This window comes from Egretta garzetta, unplaced genomic scaffold, assembly GCF_000687185.1.
Source record: "Egretta garzetta isolate BGI_Z169 unplaced genomic scaffold, ASM68718v1 scaffold149, whole genome shotgun sequence".
Lineage (NCBI taxonomy): Eukaryota > Metazoa > Chordata > Aves > Pelecaniformes > Ardeidae > Egretta > Egretta garzetta.
In genome coordinates this window covers 1,270,243-1,288,763 of record NW_009269998.1, presented here as the reverse complement: position 1 = coordinate 1,288,763, position 18,521 = coordinate 1,270,243, and the positions used below count along the sequence as shown (strand labels likewise).

The window sequence follows — 18,521 nt, the reverse complement described above, 5'->3', positions numbered from 1 at the left end:
AATTGCCTTGGTAGGGTTGGAATTAGGTATGTGCCGAGGTACAGGCACAGGCACGTAGACGCACTCGCACGTCCCGCTTTCTGGCACCAGGGTCATGTTGACCATGGGAGTTGTTGTTGTTAGGGAGGTTAAAACCAGCTCAAACAAAGGCAGCGCTGCCGCTGAGGCTGGCGGAGGCAAGGCTGCCTTTGAACAAATCTGTAAGCTGCTGGGTAAATAGCCACAGACACCTCGACGAGACTTTGAGTTAAACGCATCTGCCTCTGCACCAACATAAACGGGCAGCGAGACCTACCGGGTGTTAAAGTGAAGCACTCACATCCTTCGGGGGGAAGGATGGCAGAATTTGGCAGGAACTCATTTGTCGCTCCGTGATGGCTGCAACGGTCCTGTCCGGTAGCTGTGGGCGCTACTTCTTAGACGGGCTGTCCCTTGGCTTTTTCACTGGTCTAAATCACTTATCTTTTTTCCTTGTGTGCATTGGGAGCATACCTCAGTTATTAGCATTACTTTTATTATCATCCCGGTTGTATTGTTACTTGTTTTATTTTATTAGCACTACTCTCTTGCCCTGGCCCAGTGGAGAAGTGCAGTGCAAAAGGTGCCCGACCTCCTTCGGCAACACGCTGTGCTCAGCTCCGCGGCATCAACCCAAGTGGCCCAGACTCTTAAAGTCACGATGGAGAGCAATAGCAAAGCAGTCAGGAAAAAGAAAGGGCATTCCGAGCCCACCAAGAAACATGTAAAGCACAGCCTGAGACAATTTCCAACTCCCAAGTCACACCAAAGTAGAAAGCATGAATGAAATTAAATAACGAACATCTGATAAATTGCAACAGAAGACGCTCCGCTAGGTTTCATGCAGATCACCAGAAGTATCGATTTTCAGCGGATCTGTAGTTCTCAGCGAGAGGATGGCTTTGTTAGAAAATGTTTAACCAGCTCTTGCAGCGATCACAAAACAATTTTTATCTGTCCTCTTGATTTTTCCTACCAAAGTTCAATACGAGTGAGAATTCCCCCAGGTCTTCCTGGATAAATAATATTTACAGATAAGAAAAATTTACTTTTCCCCCTCTCTCTTTCTCCAATTCTAACCTTTTTAATTGAGAGAAGTCTCTGGTGACTGCTAAACATTTATTGAATGAGAACTCTGGTGATTTTATGAACTTTCAGCTGAAAGAGCATAAATAATCATTAGTATCAATTCAAAAATGGTAAAAAATAGATCCAAAAAAGGACACTGATTTTTCTCTGTGCTTATGGAAGTGCCGCCATTTTTTTCTATTTGGGTACAATTTTTTTTTTTCCGAAGGAAACATGAAGCAAAATGATTACTTCTTTTTTCCAATCACGGGTTGGACTCAAACCCGTAGCTATCCCAAATAGAATCAAATGAGAAGTAGGCTTTGAAATAAAAAGGAAAGGGAAAATAATTATCAGAGAAAATATTAACACACCATCAGTTTATCAAGCCCTAAATGTCATAGTCAGTCACGATTTGCGAACAATAACAAGTAGAATGCAGTCAGTCTGCATCGTTTCAAGAGCCAGCAATGGCAGAGTGAGACAGAAGTTGTTTCAAATCTGCAGAATCATTAACTTTATTATAAAGTCTTGAGGTAAAGTCCTGGCTTCACTGTAGTCAGTGATTGGCAATCAATTTGCCATTGATTTGGTAGTGTTGGTGCATCACCCTTCAAAAACCATCGATAAAAGGAAACGTTAGGTAGCCATCGCTTTGAAGATGTAGGCTAACGGATGTAGAGACAGCCCATAAAAGGAATATTCCCTCGAATGCTCCATTTGGGAAAAGTTTTGGTTGGAAATAGCCAGAGCTGGAGTAAATAGGACATTATTATTAGTGATTTTGGCAAATAGCTGCTAATGCGTGAGTAGTAATGGACTGGAGGGCTGCCCGGGCTGTGAAATAGATTGGGAGCGGTGAAAAGCGTCTTCCCTGGATCCTGGGAAGTGTTGGGCTGTGCACCATGAAAGCTCTGGCAAGGTCCAGCTTGAAGTTGCTCTTTGGGCACTTCCCCCATTTTTTTAGTGCGCTGAGTATTTTGTGTCCCATTTGGGGACCTCGTAACAGCTGTGGATCGGCTTTCTCTCTAAACATGTCTATTCATTGGGTTGTCTTCTGCATTTAAATGCATTCTCTGGCCATTTTGAAGGATGTGCCTGCTACACTGTTTCATTAAACTGCCGCGCTATCGGGTAATTGTTTAAACATAATGCCATAGCACTATCAAAAGGAAAGGTGAACTAATGGCATTTGCAAATGTCAGGGATTATCTTAACACTTTTATTATAGTTTATAAAAAGTAGGTTCAGGGCATTCCGTGGCAATTATTTCCACAGAAATTGGTTATTTAAATAAATTGCTAATTATCTGGATATGACAGTATTGAAAACCCTGCTAATGAGTTATTTGATAAGTGTAGCTTATGGTGGCCACCTACAGGTGGGAGAGAGAAAGAACATATAGAATAATTGCAATCAGGAGGAATGCAACGCAAATGAGTTGCGTACAACCCGCGCGTTTCCCTGGACTGTTTGCAAACGCAGATGAGATATATCTATATATATATATGTATATGTATGTATAGAAAGTTGCAATCAGGAGGAATGCAACGCAAATGAGTTGTGTACAACCCGCACGTTTCCCTGGACTGTTTGCAAATGCAGATGATATATATATATATATGTATGTATAGAAAACACTTTCATCACCAGTACTAGGCAGCAGACACGTTATGCAGAAAACATCTTAACGAAGAATTCTGTTCTCTGTGGTTTTTCCCTAATCCCCAAACTTTCTTACCTCGTTACTTCTTGCAGCATTGGATTGATCATCTACAATGCCTGCACTTTCCCAGACCAATTCCCTGATGTAATGCTTCTTCACCCAAGCCTGGTATTTGCTGTCATTGGCTTCTTTTGACATTAGCTTTATTAATTTTAACAGGCAGGGTGATAACAATGTCAGCTGTCTTCCGAGAATGTATTTACAGGGGGAGGGAGGGTGATGTTGCTTACATTTGGGGCTTTTATTTTTCTCAGCAGCGCCGACTTTATCAGTAATTTATTAATCAAAAATAATGTATCGACTAATGTTTCTTTGTAGTATTTAGGCTCTGTGGTTTAAAACTGATATTGAATTTGTAAAGAACAACTGCAGCATAATATAATATAATGCAAATTAAAAATTAATTTTGCTTTACAATGCACAGAATGGGGAGAATTACGGCCCAAATTCATTTTTATTCCATCCAGTAACCATAGATACAAAAATTTGCTTTTGAGTCATCTACTGACCAAAGGTATGAGAGTTTGCTTTCCTTTTAAATCTGCTTCCTTTGTTGATAGAGAGTTTGATAAAGACCATTCAGACCGTTTCAAGATTCAGGCTCAGTATTGTCAGTCTGAATTGAGTCACCTCAGCTCTGTTGGCTGGTTTTTAATGGACCTGGATCATCTTTACCTAAAGGTCCATTTAGAGCTGCCGCACATACATGTTAAAGACGTTAAACTACCACGTTGCTGCAATATATCGCACATGAGAATGTAGCTCAGTATTCAAGACTTCTGAGGCTGGTTTTTTTCCCCATTGGTGGATCACTGGGATCAAGAAGATCTGAATTCTTTCCGCTAGGAACTTCCAAAGCTACTGGGTTGCTTGAAGCTTAACGCCAGGCTTCTTCTTGAAGAAGGCGTTAAGTTTGGCTCTCAAGCCTCAATCTACTGAACATCTTTGGTGCTTGACAGGATCAAGTCCTCTGGGGACTCCAAGGACTTACGAAGTTGTAATAAAACATGTGTCTTTTGGCATTGGTAAAGGGTTTTTTACTTCCTAAGGAAAAATAAACAATCAAACAAGTAAGTCGGTGTAACACCTCTCATCAGTTTGTCATCAGTCTGCTGTCCTCAGAGGACAAGGGCAGCTCTGCCTACCTGCACTGATCAGGGAGAGACATTTGATTGACGTTTGTCCTGCTTCTCCTTCATGTTGTATTTTGCATATTGGACTTCCTTGCCTGCAGTCCCTGGTAGTTATGAAAAATCTGACTTTTTATTAAAAAAAAAGAAAAAAAAAGAAAAAAAAAAAGAAAACCAAACCTCTTTGTTTTAAGGCAAGAAAAAGGTCAGGGACTTTTGCATCATACAGTTATTTCATTGTTTAAATCTTTATATAATAGCAAGTATTTGTTCCATAATTAATGAGAGACTTGAAAGAGTAGTTTTCAACATAGAGTAGCCTGTCATCTCCACCAGATATTTTTCTGTCTGTCTCCCATTTTCAAATCTTACTCCCCTGCTTGAGATCTGGATAAATGGACTTTGTTTATTAAATCTCATTATCTTACAGCAAGGTAAATGATAGCCACATCTAGCATCTGGTAGCAGCTGTAATGCTACTATCAAGAGAGTACCGTATCAGCAGTTGTGAAAGACATCAGTGTTAACTTTCCAAGACCTACAGCTTTTGCATACCATACTGATTTTGATACAATCTTTTTGTTTGTTGTCAGCACTACCAAGTCTTAGGGCTAAACTAGAGAATATATTTAATACAGTATTATTATTTATATTCAACAAACAAATCATTTTAATGCTATCTCCTAATATATAATGTATGAATTGACATACTGCTGCTCAATTAGTTTTCATTATTGAAAGTTCTTCATATACTTAAAACCATTCACTTCATCCTTACATTGCACAGAAGCTATACACGCAAACTCTTCCTTGTGTATGACTGAACAGCTCCGTCACATGAACTTGTTAATTCTCTGCTAAAACATCTTGAAGGTCTTCTAACCCAGTGAACTGAAATGAAATATTGCTAGCTATCTTCATGAATAATTCTCACAATTTTGAAGTTTTTGGAGGGAAAAAAAAAGAAAAAAAAAGAAAAAAAAAAAGAAAACCAAACCTCTTTGTTTTAAGGCAAGAAAAAGGTCAGGGACTTTTGCATCATACAGTTATTTCATTGTTTAAATCTTTATATAATAGCAAGTATTTGTTCCATAATTAATGAGAGACTTGAAAGAGTAGTTTTCAACATAGAGTAGCCTGTCATCTCCACCAGATATTTTTCTGTCTGTCTCCCATTTTCAAATCTTACTCCCCTGCTTGAGATCTGGATAAATGGACTTTGTTTATTAAATCTCATTATCTTACAGCAAGGTAAATGATAGCCACATCTAGCATCTGGTAGCAGCTGTAATGCTACTATCAAGAGAGTACCGTATCAGCAGTTTCCCCAGCTACGGGTGCTTAACTAGTGGAATTACAGGTCCCAACATGTCAAAATATGTGGAGATGCTTACTTTTTAGCATGTGAACTGTCTTTCAAATGCATGCTGGATTTGGACCTCAGCTTCTTAAATACCATTGGATTTACAGACAACATTCTGCAGATTCCCACTACTATTTACAGCTCTTTTACAATTTGGCATTAAATCTCCTTTATTTCAACCTTTTAAAAACTCCTTCTCCACAAATCCCTCTAATGGAATTTATTACCTTCCTGTGGTACCCGTACAGAAAAATGCAAGAAAATAGAGAATCTAGGTCAAATTCAATGGTCATTTGCTTTTTTATTATTGTTTGCCTTCATTTTTTTAATAGCTCGGCATCACTATTGTTTGTATTCTGTCTTTTTGGGGTTCTTTTTTGGCTTCAGTCTGAAAGGTTGTTTCACCATTTCATTAGGCAGTAGGATCTCTATCAGAAGTAAGTCACATTGTATTCCGGACCGGCAGCTTTTATTACAGATGGGGAAGCTTCTGAACTGTTGATCAAGAAATGCATGGGAGAATGGCTGCACCTTGCGATGTGCTTGTTCCGTGTTCTGTAGACTAAAGAAAAAAATGCTGGGATGAATAGTGACACCTCAGTCAACCCTCTGATTGTTATTAGAGCCATTTATTTACTCTCATCAGAAGCACTCCTGAAATGTTTTTAAATTCATTTGGGTGAATTATAGATGAATGGAATACTTTTGCGACCGTACCAATTTATCGCTAATTTACTAATCACCAAATGTAAGTAATAACGCGTATTATGAATATCAAGTGCAGCTAGTACTAGAAAGTACCTGTGTTCCATAATAAATTCTAAGTCTGGTTGCCATCTCCGCTAGGCTTCATCAAATCATACGCTTGATTTCCTTGGGCTGAATGAAGGCCTTTCTGATTACCTATTGTGCTGAAACCTTAAATAAACTGTCATTTGCTCCTTTTCCTCTACTGACCATTGTAGAGAGACAGTCATTTAAGTGAGAAGGTGGCTAATTTAATCAGACTGAAGAAAGGAACAATTATATTCTGGAAATATTTTCTTGTGGAACTCTTTGCTTCAAGGTATCATTAAGGTCAAGGGTCTAGAAGGCTTAAAAACTGAATGCAAACTCTCAGAGTTACATTGAGGTTAAAAGAACACAAACCTTCATGTGTCAAGGCAGATGTCAGCTTTTAACTCATGCAGATTGGGAAGAAATTTCCCTCTAGCCACATGATTTCAGAGTTACCAGCGTCTGTATTCTTCTACCTTTCTAAAAAATAACTACCTCGTCACAGTGAGCTTGCTCTGCTTGAGGGGAGGAGGGCTCTGCAGAGAGACCTGGACAGGCTGGATCCATGGGCCGAGGCCAACTGCATGAGGTTCAACAAGGCCAAGTGCCGGGTCCTGCACTTTGGTCACAACAACCCCATGCAGCGCTACAGGCTTGGGGAAGAGGGGCTGGAAAGCTGCCTGGCGGAAAAGGACCTGGGGGTACTGGTTGACAGCCGGCTGAATATGAGCCAGCAGTGTGCCCAGGTGGCCAAGAAGGCCAATGGCATCCTGGCCTGTATCAGGAATAGTGTGACCAGCAGGAGTAGGGAAGTGATCGTGGCCCTGTACTCGGTGCTGGTGAGGCCGCACCTCGAATACTGTGTTCAGTTTTGGGCCCCTCACTACAAGAAGGATGTTGCATTGCTGGAGCATGTCCAGAGGAGAGCAACCAAGCTGGTGAGGGGTCTGGAGCACAAGTCATACGAGGAACGGCTGAGGGAACTGGGGTTGTTTAGTCTGGAGAAGAGGAGGCTGAGGGGAGACCTGATCGCCCTCTACAGCTACCTGAAAGGAGGCTGTAGGGAGGTGGGGGTCGGCCTCTTCTCCCTGGTAACAGATGATAGGACGAGGGGGAATGGTTTGAAGCTGCGCCAGGGCAGGTTTAGGTTAGATATTAGGAAAAACTTCTTCACTGAAAGGGTTGTCAGGCTCTGGAATGGGCTGCCCAGGGAGGTGGTAGAGTCCCCATCCTTGGAGGTATTTAAAAGAAGGATAGATGAGGTGCTTAGGGACATGGTTTAGTGGTCGGGTGGCAGGGTTAGGTTAAAGGTTGGACTCGATGATCTTAAAGGTCTTTTCCAACCAAAGCGATTCTATGATTCTATGAAAGGTTGGACCAGGTGATCCTTGAGATCCCTTCCAACCTGGGATTCTATGATTCCTTTATGGAGACCAGTAAAACTCTGCCCGAGAGGAAGCCCTGATGGGGACACTGGAGGGAGGGTAGGTGCTGGGCTCAGTGAGACAAGGCTGCTTGAAAAAAGCAATTTATCCTTTACTAAAGGCTTTCTTAGATTAAAAGTCCAGCCAGCAGACTGCAGTACTTCTGTCTCAGAAAGGGTAGAGAAAGAATGGCAGCACGGCTTGTTTGAGTTGAAGAACAAGTTTTGTCTGAAGGAGTTGAGGATGTTGATGAGGCATCTAAGCAGAGGTGTGGTGATGCAGCAGCTACTGTTTCTGCATGGGCTCTTCTCCCACACTTCCTAATTGTGGTTTCTTCTTCCTCTTGCTTTGCTCATCGTATTGGGTTTATTTCTCTCTTCCCTTTTGGTTGTTTGCTCTTACAGGAGGTCAAAGCTTTAAAGGTTATAAAAATACCCATGAAGGGTGTTCAGAAGTATTTCATGCCATGGTATGTCCCCAGGTTACCGAATACACTACAAAAAAAAAAAAAAAGAAAAAGCACGAGCACCTCCTTGCGTAGGTTGACAGCCAGCAGTTCCTATGGGAGCGACGTGTCCCTCCCTTGCATTGCTGCTGTACTGCTGTCAAATGAGAACATAAACTTATTCTAAAAGTTCTCTAAATTAAGTAGAAGTTTTAAGAATACGGGAGTTATCTGAAGAAATCGCAACTAGCCTAAAAAATAAATAACTGAAAGTGTCAGCTGTCAGCGCTATCCATCATTTAATGAGAAGCATCTGTATGCATATTTTAAATACTTGCATACCATCAATAGGACGTAGGCAAAGCAGATGCGTTGCAGACACAGTGTATTGAGACTTTAATCATAATTCCTCTAAATGTAGCAGGGAGTTGTCTGACTCAACCCCTGTACACCATGTGAAAATGCAAGCTCCAGTCTTGGAGAGACAACCACAAATGAATATACCTTCTTCTTTTGAGCTTCTGACTATCGTGTTAATAGTTAAAGGGGGTTTACTTAAAGGATTATCCGAATCTACAAACATCCAAAGGGGAAACATATTAAATAATACATGACATGTCAAGTGCAGTGAAATGGCGCTTTTAAGAAATTTTTAGTCAGACATAAATAAATGAGATGTTCCCTCTTGCTTGGACAACACCTATGTTCAAAAATCAACCTGAATCTATATGTAGAAACACGGATCTCTTTGTCTACAGTGTACAGTATGGTAAAGGATTGCTTTCTGTCTCGGACATTGTTAGTCTTTGTTTGGAGCATCAGCTAAAACGTTCGAGCCAGCTTTGCAATGTTTATCCAAATGTTTCTGCAAATTTATTTCAGCCCAATTCATAATACTTTACAAGTATTGATACCACTTGCAACCCACTTGGTGTCAGTTTATAAACGAATGTAACCCCTGCATCTCAGAATTAGATGTTAGCTCCTGATGTTCCTAGCATGAGGGATGTGCACGTTACCTCGGGGTGTGTTGTGTTGTTGCTAACAAAACGTTCTGGTTTTTCTGTAGGAAATGCTATTAGGCCCATCGCCCTCCGCGCGGTGTCTGCCATCGCCCGTGCTCTCCCGGGATTTCCCATCCTAGCAACTGGAGGCATCGATTCTGCTGAAAGTGGGCTACAGTTTCTGCACAGTGGGGCTTCTGTTTTACAGGTACCTTTTCTTTCTTTAAAACCTTAAAATTAAGATAACTGTAATTAAAACCATCATGTATCTGCCTTTTTAGGAAAGTGAGGGGTTTATACCGCTGAAAGGAATTTTCATGGTTTTAGCTTCATGCTTCTTGCTCAGAGACATTCATTTCAGATGGAGGAGGAGTTGCCAAAAGACGACTTTGGGTGTCACGATACCAATCTGGGAAGAGGCTAGCCATGAGCGTGTTATCACTTTTTTTCTCTGACCTATAGGATTTAGACTTTAAACATCTCTCCCTTGTCATACAAACAAGGTTGACACAAGAGTTAAGCTTGAGCTATCTGATCTTCCTTTATTCTTGGGTTTTGCCTTCTGCCAAGAGCCTTTTCAAGGGGAGAGGGATTTCAGTGAGCGCTACTTTGGTCCCACTGGGAGCCAGTTTAAAGTAACTCTTGTTTATCCAGGCATCTGTGTCCCTTAAGCATGTTTATTGGATCAGGAGGTGCAGAGCTGTACCTCCTGCATAGGTGCTGGCATTGCAGCCCATTGCACTGGAGTGAGGTGTGGGAATGCATGCGGGAGCTGAGGCTGTTCACATTGCCCGGTGGATTGTTTTGAGGTCCTGCCCAGACTGGCATGGTTAGTTAGTCCCTGTCGTGGAAGGAAGCCTTGGTGGCCTCTTACTATGGGCATCAGGAAATGGGCTGGAAATCAGCCCCTTACCTGCCTTAGGGAAGTCAGGACACCGTTGCAGCATGTACGTTGGAATGGCTGATGAGGAGCAGATGGTGGTGGTCGTGTTATGTTATTCCACTATATATTGGTTATGTTATATTAGTCCATCATGGATTCTTACATTCTGGTAGATACTCATCCCCTTTATCTCTAGTTCCCATCATAGACAACAGCAGCGGTGGATCCTGCAGCTATTGGCTTTGTGTCACTCCATGGCATGACTGGAATGGTTTCATTCCCACAATTCACTGTGACAGGAAAATTAGATTCGGTGTGACCGTCCTTTCTGCACAGCTATGGTAGCTGCTGAGATTACTCATTTGTTTCCTGTGTTTCAGAAAAAAAAAAGAAAGGGCAACTCAATGGTTTGGTTTGGTTGGATTTTTAATGCACATCAACGTTAGCATCTCTGGGAGCTGAAGTAGAAGTCTGCTGCTTTTTTATAGACTTAGGATGTTCTCTGGATTTATTAGTACTGTTTCCTATTTTTTTTTTAGTTTGTATTAGAATGCTTCGAACTCTTCTTTTCCCAGGGACAGACAAAAGATCTACCCTTCTTACACAATGGTTGGAGAGCTTCTTCCATATTAATACTAAGTAACGGTACAAATTACAGAGCAGCATTTGTCTACAAAAAAGTAGGGTTGGCAAGGGAATGTTTTTAGTGCTATAGATGCATTTCATTTGTTATTGCTAATAGAGCTGCCGTTTTGATGGCTTTGTCTGTAATAATGTTACATGATCTGAATTACACAGAGTGGAATGATTTTCTGTTCTACATCTGCTGTATCTGTTTCTGGATGACAAAAAATGAAGTTTTTTAATGTCATTTATGCACTTTTCTTTTATATAGACTGTGTAGCTGTTTACTTTTTATTATTTTTTTTTCTTTTTCATTGGTTTGCCAATGGTAATGGGAAATTCTGAAATATAATTTAATGCAGACATCCCAGTCAGTGCTCAAGAGAAAGAATATTGGATTTGCAAAACATTAATTATTGTTTTCTTTTTAGTAACAACCAAGTTCTCTGGCTTCCAGAAATGACTTGGATCTATGCTGGTCTTCTGCCCTTTACAGAACAATTTCTCTTTTCAGCAGATTTTTCCCAGAGATGGTGAAAAACCTCTTTTCTTGTCACTGATTTCTTCATCAACTTTACTTAAATCATCCCTAGAACTGACTTTAAACTCCTCTGGATCAAACCTATCCTCGGTTTGAGTGGCTTATTTCTGTTTCACTAGAGTAAGGAAGTCATTTAAAGTAATCTGAGCTAAATGGATCCTAAAGCTGCTGCGTAGGTAAGGGTCTGAACGAGTTCAATTACATTTATTTAAAAATAAGCCTTTAGTAAACTTCATGCAAGATTGTGAATACAGGCCCTAAGTCTTTCCCTCCTCTTGGGAAAGGCAAATGGAAAGGAGAGGGAAACGAGTAATCTCTGTAGGCAGCCTTACAAGAAATACACTTGACCAGGACCAGACTGAAACATCTATTGGCTGTTCAGGCAAGATACACTGTGATAGACAGGAGACGACAGCCTCATCTTCGTAGGTCGTCTTTGGGACCTAATCAGGATTATGAGAATCATTGCCGTTGTTTTCCTTCTATACGTATAGCCAGCTAATAGGTTTTTCCCCAAATCCCAATCTCTCTGTCGCACGTCCTTGGTATCAAGTGCCCAAGTTGTTCCTTCTTCAACAGTCAAACCCCCTGTTGCTTATCCTAACAGCTTTGACAGTTCCCTTCTGCCTTCTCAGTACCAATGTATAGAGTAAGTACGGGATTCGGAGATGGCATCAAATAAAGTGATATACTGAAGGATTCAGTGTATTAAGATTCACTACATAGCAAGTCCCCGAGTTTAGTAAGCAGAAGCTGGGACCATAGTGGGGGAATTATCTATGCGTCCCGTAGCCTGATCTTAAGTCTCTGCTTTGGACACTGTTGGAGATGGTGCTGAACAGACACTTGGACTGACACAATACCTGACATTTTGTGATCTTACTTCATGTTTCCAAACCCCTGAGGACACCTTACGTCTGATCCAGAGGCAGAAAGCAAGCAGCCAGGCTTTGGCGGAGTCAGCTCTGCGCTCCGCCGTGCCAAATGAGCAGTGGTCTCAAAACCCAGGAGTGGGATGGCCCACAGCCATCACCCCTCTGATACACAGAACAGCGCACGGGTGTTTCCTCGTTAGCAGTATTCTGGAAGGGTGGGGAATGTCAGTTCATCCAGCATGAGAATCGGTCTCGTACCACTAAGCCGCACAGGTTGTACGGATCCATCCACGGAGTCCAGCGCGTGCGTGGCCATTGGGCTTCCCTTCATTTTGCCTAGGCAAGAGTCCTGTGTCTTCTCTGCCATGCGAGGGTGACATTCACGGGCTAAGATAACACAGAGGCTTTGTGTGAGTTGGTTTAATTGCCATGTGGCGTATCTCTTGGAGGTTTATGAATAATAAATGTACTTCCATTGAAAGCAAGATCAGGTTTTCCTCTGCAGCTATTTCACCTACAATCAGTTCTCCATTATTTTTTCCATTTGCTTTTATTTTTAAAACGCGGGGATTTATTTTCCATTTACGAAATCGCCGTACACAGGAATGCAAGCCAGGAGTCAGGTGGCGAGCTGTATTTTGATGTATGCTGTAAGCATCTCAAGCAGTACTGAGCAGGAATATTAGGGAATGGTTTGGGGAGAGAGCTGCAGTATTCAAAGTGTGTTCTGTCCTCTCCTTCGGAAGATGGAGGGCAACATCTTTGTGTCGTTACTGGGAAAAAAGTTTGTGTGGAAGGAAGTTTTGCAGCAGGTATAGAAAACAAACTGGATCGTTGTAGTCGGTAGTAGCTGGGGTTAAAATTCTATAAAGGAGTTGAACAGAGCATTCTTCCACTTGGAATGGAATTCTGAATTCCAACGGAATTCAGAAACAGTTGCAAAAAGACCCCGCTTGGTTTTTTTAATTTTTCATTAAAAATGCTGAAGCGTTGCAGTCATTCTTCAGCTGAGTCCCTAGCACTGACGCTTTTGTAACACCCAAATCCACCAATCCCTTTTCAGTAGAGCCTTGAAATTAAAAAAAAAAAAAAAAACAACAAAAAAAACCCCCAACTTTATTTATGGAGATAATCCTGCACTCATTGCATAGCAAAAGCTCCAGAAATGTCTATCTGCATCTTTCGGAGGTACAGTTCATTACTATGGGCTTCCAGTAAGGCTGAAGTATTTATTTTTTTTTATTTAAGTAAGCTTTTTTTAAAGCCCCAATTTATCAAAATAAGATGTATATCGGATTTTTTTGCATCTTTTGCATCACGTATGTGATTTACCGTGTCACATTGATGGTTTGTTAGATTTTTGCAAGGCTTTGAGACAGACAGACATTTTTCAAAGTCATCTCGCTGTAGGAAATTAAAAATGGAGACAATTATAGAAAATTCCAGTGGAAAGAGAAAATGCATTATGGAAAAAGCAATAAAAGCGTAAAAATATTAAAGTAAAAATCACTTCACAGTAGCCTGTATGATTCAATTGTAGATCAATATTGTGTAGTTAATGCATTAGCAGTAGAGCATTAATTTGCAATTACCGCAGGTGATCTGATCCTCTGTGTTCTGTCCATTGACATAAATGACCTTTTGTTGAAAGGGATTCTGTAGTCATTATTTCTAGCAGATGTAACAAAAAAAAAAAGGTAGAACAAAGGGGAACTTTCTGAAGTATCCTTGTTTCATGGTAGAGTCTCTTAACACTGTATTCTGGTATGGAATACTTTTGTTAATCTTGAATATTGGTCGTTGACGTGTAAAGAATATGGGTTCCTTTTCAAACAAATTCCTTTTCTTACCAAGTATGGAGGTCACGTATGTCCCCCGTTGCTCCAACACAGATGTCTGTAAGGCTCTCTATGGAGCAACCATTTAAAATCCACCCGTATAATGCTACTACCCAGCAGGACAGCCTGTAGCTGTGCCCCGAGCCCTATTTCGGACCCATCTTCACCCATCTCCATCTCCTGCTTGCCCTGGACGGGATGTATTACCTCCCAGTCCCATTCCTATGGGCACTGTACTCTCACCTCACCGTGTCATATTCAGGCCATGCTCATCTGCTGCCTCCGGACCTTGCGCCATGACCACCCTCCGCATCTCTCAGGCAAGGGGACAAGGTGGGAATAAACCCCACCTCGGAGGCAGAGGTCTGCTCCGTGCCCTTCTCTCCTGCCCCACACCACGTGTCTATGAGATGTCAGGTATCTGAGGAAGAACAAAACCATTCTGGAAGTATGACAGCCCATGATAGGAAAGCAATAGCGATGGGTTTTGCCTCTGCAAGATAAAATCTCCCTCCAACACAGAACGCGGTTGTTTTTATGAGATGACTTGTGTTTTCTGTAACGTTTTCAAGGAGCATTCTTGTCGCTACCTCCTTGGAGCCAGAGTCTCAAGGGATTCGGGACAGTTTGATTATTATTTTTTTCTTCAGCGGGCTTTTTACTGAAGCATTTAGCTGAGGGATTTTTATAACAGCAGGCTGGCCCTTTGTGTGTGAATAAACAAGCTTTTCCATCGCAAAATAGTGGGACTTGAACTATGAGAGAGCGTTGTTATTGTATTTGTGCAAATGTGAAACCCTGTGAGGAACCCTTCTACGTGGTATAAAATGTGCTGGGCATCAGAAAATAAAAGCAAGGCTCTGAAAATACAATCACAGAAATGACAGGGGGAAAAAAATACCATTTCATAAACATTATGCCACGTCTTAATGTTTAGATGCTACCATTTTCTCCACCCCAATCTCAAAAACAAACCCCTGCAAAACCCCATGAAGTAAATGTTCGCTGTAATCAGCTATCATATTTTTCCCCATTTTTTTTTTTTTAAATTTTCATTAAGATACTTGATGCAATTTCTGTGTGGTTTTTTACGGCTACAGAACTGCAAAGTAGCGTTAAAAGTAAAGTTTTAAGCTGGTTCTCCATGCACTTAATTCATGTTCTGTTAAGCCTGTCTCAGTGTCTGTTCAAGTCAGCGAAGGCACTGAGAGTTGAGTTAAGTGAGGACTAGATGAGGCCAAAAAATTCTCATCCAGGAATTACTGTTTATGCCATTTAATGGTATGGAGAGTGAAAAACTAAAAGAGATTGAGATCATGGGAGTGGCAGAGCAGGGCAGTGATGGGGAAGGCCCTGTGTTTTACAGGTTAAGTTTATACTGATGGCACTTGGAAAAAAATTATTTTGTCTTGCAATGAACAGCAGGGATTCTGAATGCAGAGGGAGGGCTCAGGCTTTCCTTGTGTCTAAGCTCAGCTCTGCGCGAGGAAAATGAAGTCGGGTGGGTGGCTGCAAGTCCATACACCAGCACATGGAGGGAACAGGGGCTGAAGGCTTTGCCTTGGGCCAGTTGAGAGTGCTCCCAGGGCACCTAAGCCCAAGAACGGGCGTACTTTGGCACCAGCTGGACACTGTGAAGCTTCTGACCCAGAAAGAACAAAACCTTTTTGTACAAAGCTGTCCATGATACAGAGAAGTTAAGATGTTGGAGCTAATTCTTCTCCCACCAATTAAATTGATGAGTGAAGAATAGATGGCTGGATGCGGTGGCGGGCCACCAAAATGATAGGAGATATGAGGTCCAAGGGATGGCTCTTTACATCCACCAACAATTTTAAGGATAAAAAATACCACTTAAGGCAAAACCACTTTTCAGATGTAAGGCCTTTGATGGAGGTAAATGTAGTCTCATGTGGAAAAAGCAGGTTTTAGCCTGTATTCCCAAAGAAACTCGATACGTGTTTGTATGTCCTTTTCAGGATCTTCAGTCGCATTTGAGCTTTGTGGCCGTTTTCACTGAATTTTGCCGGAAGATAGAAATTATTTTGCTATAACAAGTTTTGAGAAAACAAAAAAGTCAGGCGGAGGAGCGAGTACCTGCGTTCCCTTGCTGCAAGCGCGCTATGAGCTCACCTTTATTAGACCTCTGAGAATCCACATGGGACGGCGCTGTTAGGGCCGTGCCAGCCACAGGAAAGGCTTTAATTGGCAGTCACACCTTATTAGACGTCAGAGAACCCAACCAGGAGACACAGAGCTGCTGGAAGCCAGGTATCATTAGCTCTGCTGCTCACAGAGCCGCGTGCTTAAAAAAAAAAAGTCTTCAATGGAGGCAGCGCTGAATGGAGTGGCCCTTCTCTGCAGAGCTGAATTTACAGTACAGGCAGAAACAAAAGAGGGAACAAAGTGCTGTTTGAACACGTCAACATATAAAATCAAAAGAAAAACGAATGTGAAAGAGAGAGAAGAGTTGGGACAGACATAAGCGATCACTCCTGATAAACATTTCATTATTTTCTGCTTTTTTCTTAGCGCGGTGCTAATTACCGAAACTCAACCTGTTCTCAACTGTCTGTCTTTGCTAATAACAACAAGTCATTAGAGGACTGCCACACTTGCTCCATTACAGATGCTTGGGATGGAAATTGCTAATTGATGGTGAGAATTTTCTGCGAGAATTCCCTTTAATGGAAATCGGAATTTGTCAAAAATGACCTAGAAAGTTTTTTTTTGTTATAGTTGGGAAAAAAAAAAAATCCAATTAGAACATGTTTTCATTATTGATTTTTACTTTTATTATCTTGCACTTCTAATGAAAAGTTGCAATCCTCGTGGTAAATCCACCCGGTAAAGGTAGGGACAGAGCTCTGAGCTAGTAACGCCTTTTGTTTTGTGCAGTTTTGCAGTAGTTTTACATTTATTTGGAGCTGCGTAGGGGATTTATCTATTAGCTTTCCTTTATTTCTGCTCATTTCACCAGCTCGTAAATGAGGTCTGCGTAGATAGGATTGTTATTTCATAAATTTGTAAGAATGAATTCAAGCTCATTCCATAACAACTGCTTTTTGTCGTTCTTATAATGGATTCTCATGCAAAGTAGGTTTAACTATCACTGAATGGTGATAATTATTTAATAACAATTAGGTCTCAATTGAGCGTCAGCTCAAATGCTGTCCTATACCAGGCACTCCCAGCCTCTGCAGAGGATTTGTTCTCTGCTCTTAGACTTGGGGATGCGGTCTTAGACCTACCCCGCTTCCCTGGCTCTGGTGACATAGGGACTCTAAGGGTTGAGGGGATGTGAAGAATAATTGGTTTGGCACGATGCTCTCTCCACCCCTCCCAAGGATCCACAGTATTGCTTGTCTTCCCAAAACCAAGTACTGCTGCACCTCTTTTTAATGTAGATTCACACTCCTGATGTGGATTCGTGCTGCCATATCTATATGGACAAGCACAGAGCTGTCCTCCCTGCAGATAAAACCACATGGTGTGAATTACACAGAATCACAGAATCCCAGACTGGCAAGGGTTGGAAGGGCCCTCGGGACCTCACCCAGTGCCACCCCCCTGCCCAAGCAGGCTCACCCAGAGCAGGGGGCACAGGACAGCGTCCAGGTGGGGATTGAAGATCTCCAGAGAAGGAGACTCCACAGCCCCCTGGGCCAGGGCTCGGGCACCCTCCAAGTCAACAAGTTCTTCCTCACGTTCAACTGGAACCTCTTGTGCTTCAGGTTGTGCCCATTGCCCCTTGTCCTGTCGCTGGGCACCACTGAGAAGAGTCTGGCTCCGTCCTTGTGACCCCCACCCTTGAGATATTTGTAGGTGTTGATGAGACCCCCTCTCTGTCTTCTCTTCTCCAGGCTGAACAAGCCCAGCTCCCCCAGCCTTTCCTCGTAGGGTAGATGCCTCAGTCCCTTTATCATCCTAGTTGCTCTCTCTGGACTCTCTCTAGGAGTTCCTCATCTTTCTTGAACAGGGGAGCCCAGAACTCAACACGGTGCTCCAGGTGGGGTCTCACCAGGGCAGAGTAGAGGGGGAGGGTAACATCAAGTGAGTTCTGTTTTAAAGTTTACAAAGTAAAAGCAACATGGGGATGAGTATTCAAAAGAGGCTCAGTTAAGCATTGAAGAATTTGCAGACAAGTTGTTTTACTCAGCTCAGGTTCCTTTCAGGCACGAAGCTGGCTCTGTTGTAGCCAAAGTTCCCCTTGTGTACCGGTGTGGAGGTGACTGGAAATTGAATCTGAAAATGTACCCAGCTCCTTGTTGAATATTGAAAATGTAAATAGAAGGAAAGATAAGTACAGTGGAAAAGGCTGAGTTTCTTTTTTTGTTACTGCCATCTCCAATAATTACTTAGGGAATTTCCTGTGTTTTCTCTTAAATTATATGTATGGTAACTGCAGGGAACTTGTTTTCCAAAAAGTGGAAACGTAAAACATTCAGAATTGCAAAGCTCTACCGTCAGAGAAGTTTTTCTCGGAACCATTATCACTCATACAAAGAAAATACGCATGTAAGAAATTTTCCTTTTTGTTATCGTAGCTGCTCCGTTGAACTTTCAGTCAGAGGCTGTAGCTGGCAGGGAAAGGAAGAAAGGGAGGAGGCTGTGGAGGAGGCTGTGCTTGGGGGAGGCGTGGGCCTGGCGCCCGCGGTCCTGGCACCCACGGTCCTGGTGACCCTGGTCCTGGCGCCCACGGTCCTGGTGCCCACGGTCCTGGTGCCCACGGTCCTGGTGCCCACGCTGGCACAGTCGTGCGCTGCCGTGCAGCTCGGCTCAGGCTCGCTGCGGGGCTAAGCTGG

At 42.2% G+C, this 18,521-nt stretch overlaps 1 protein-coding gene across 1 annotated transcript in view; it reads left to right on the top strand.

Annotated features, from left to right (window-relative positions):
* Window positions 1–18,521, top strand: part of DPYD (dihydropyrimidine dehydrogenase) — a 372,577-nt gene that overhangs the window by 291,118 nt on the left and 62,938 nt on the right. The window contains exon 20 of the mRNA XM_009647526.1: window positions 9,021–9,163. Within this exon, the coding sequence (XP_009645821.1) occupies window positions 9,021–9,163 (143 nt within the window). The remainder of the gene's footprint in view (window positions 1–9,020; window positions 9,164–18,521) is intronic.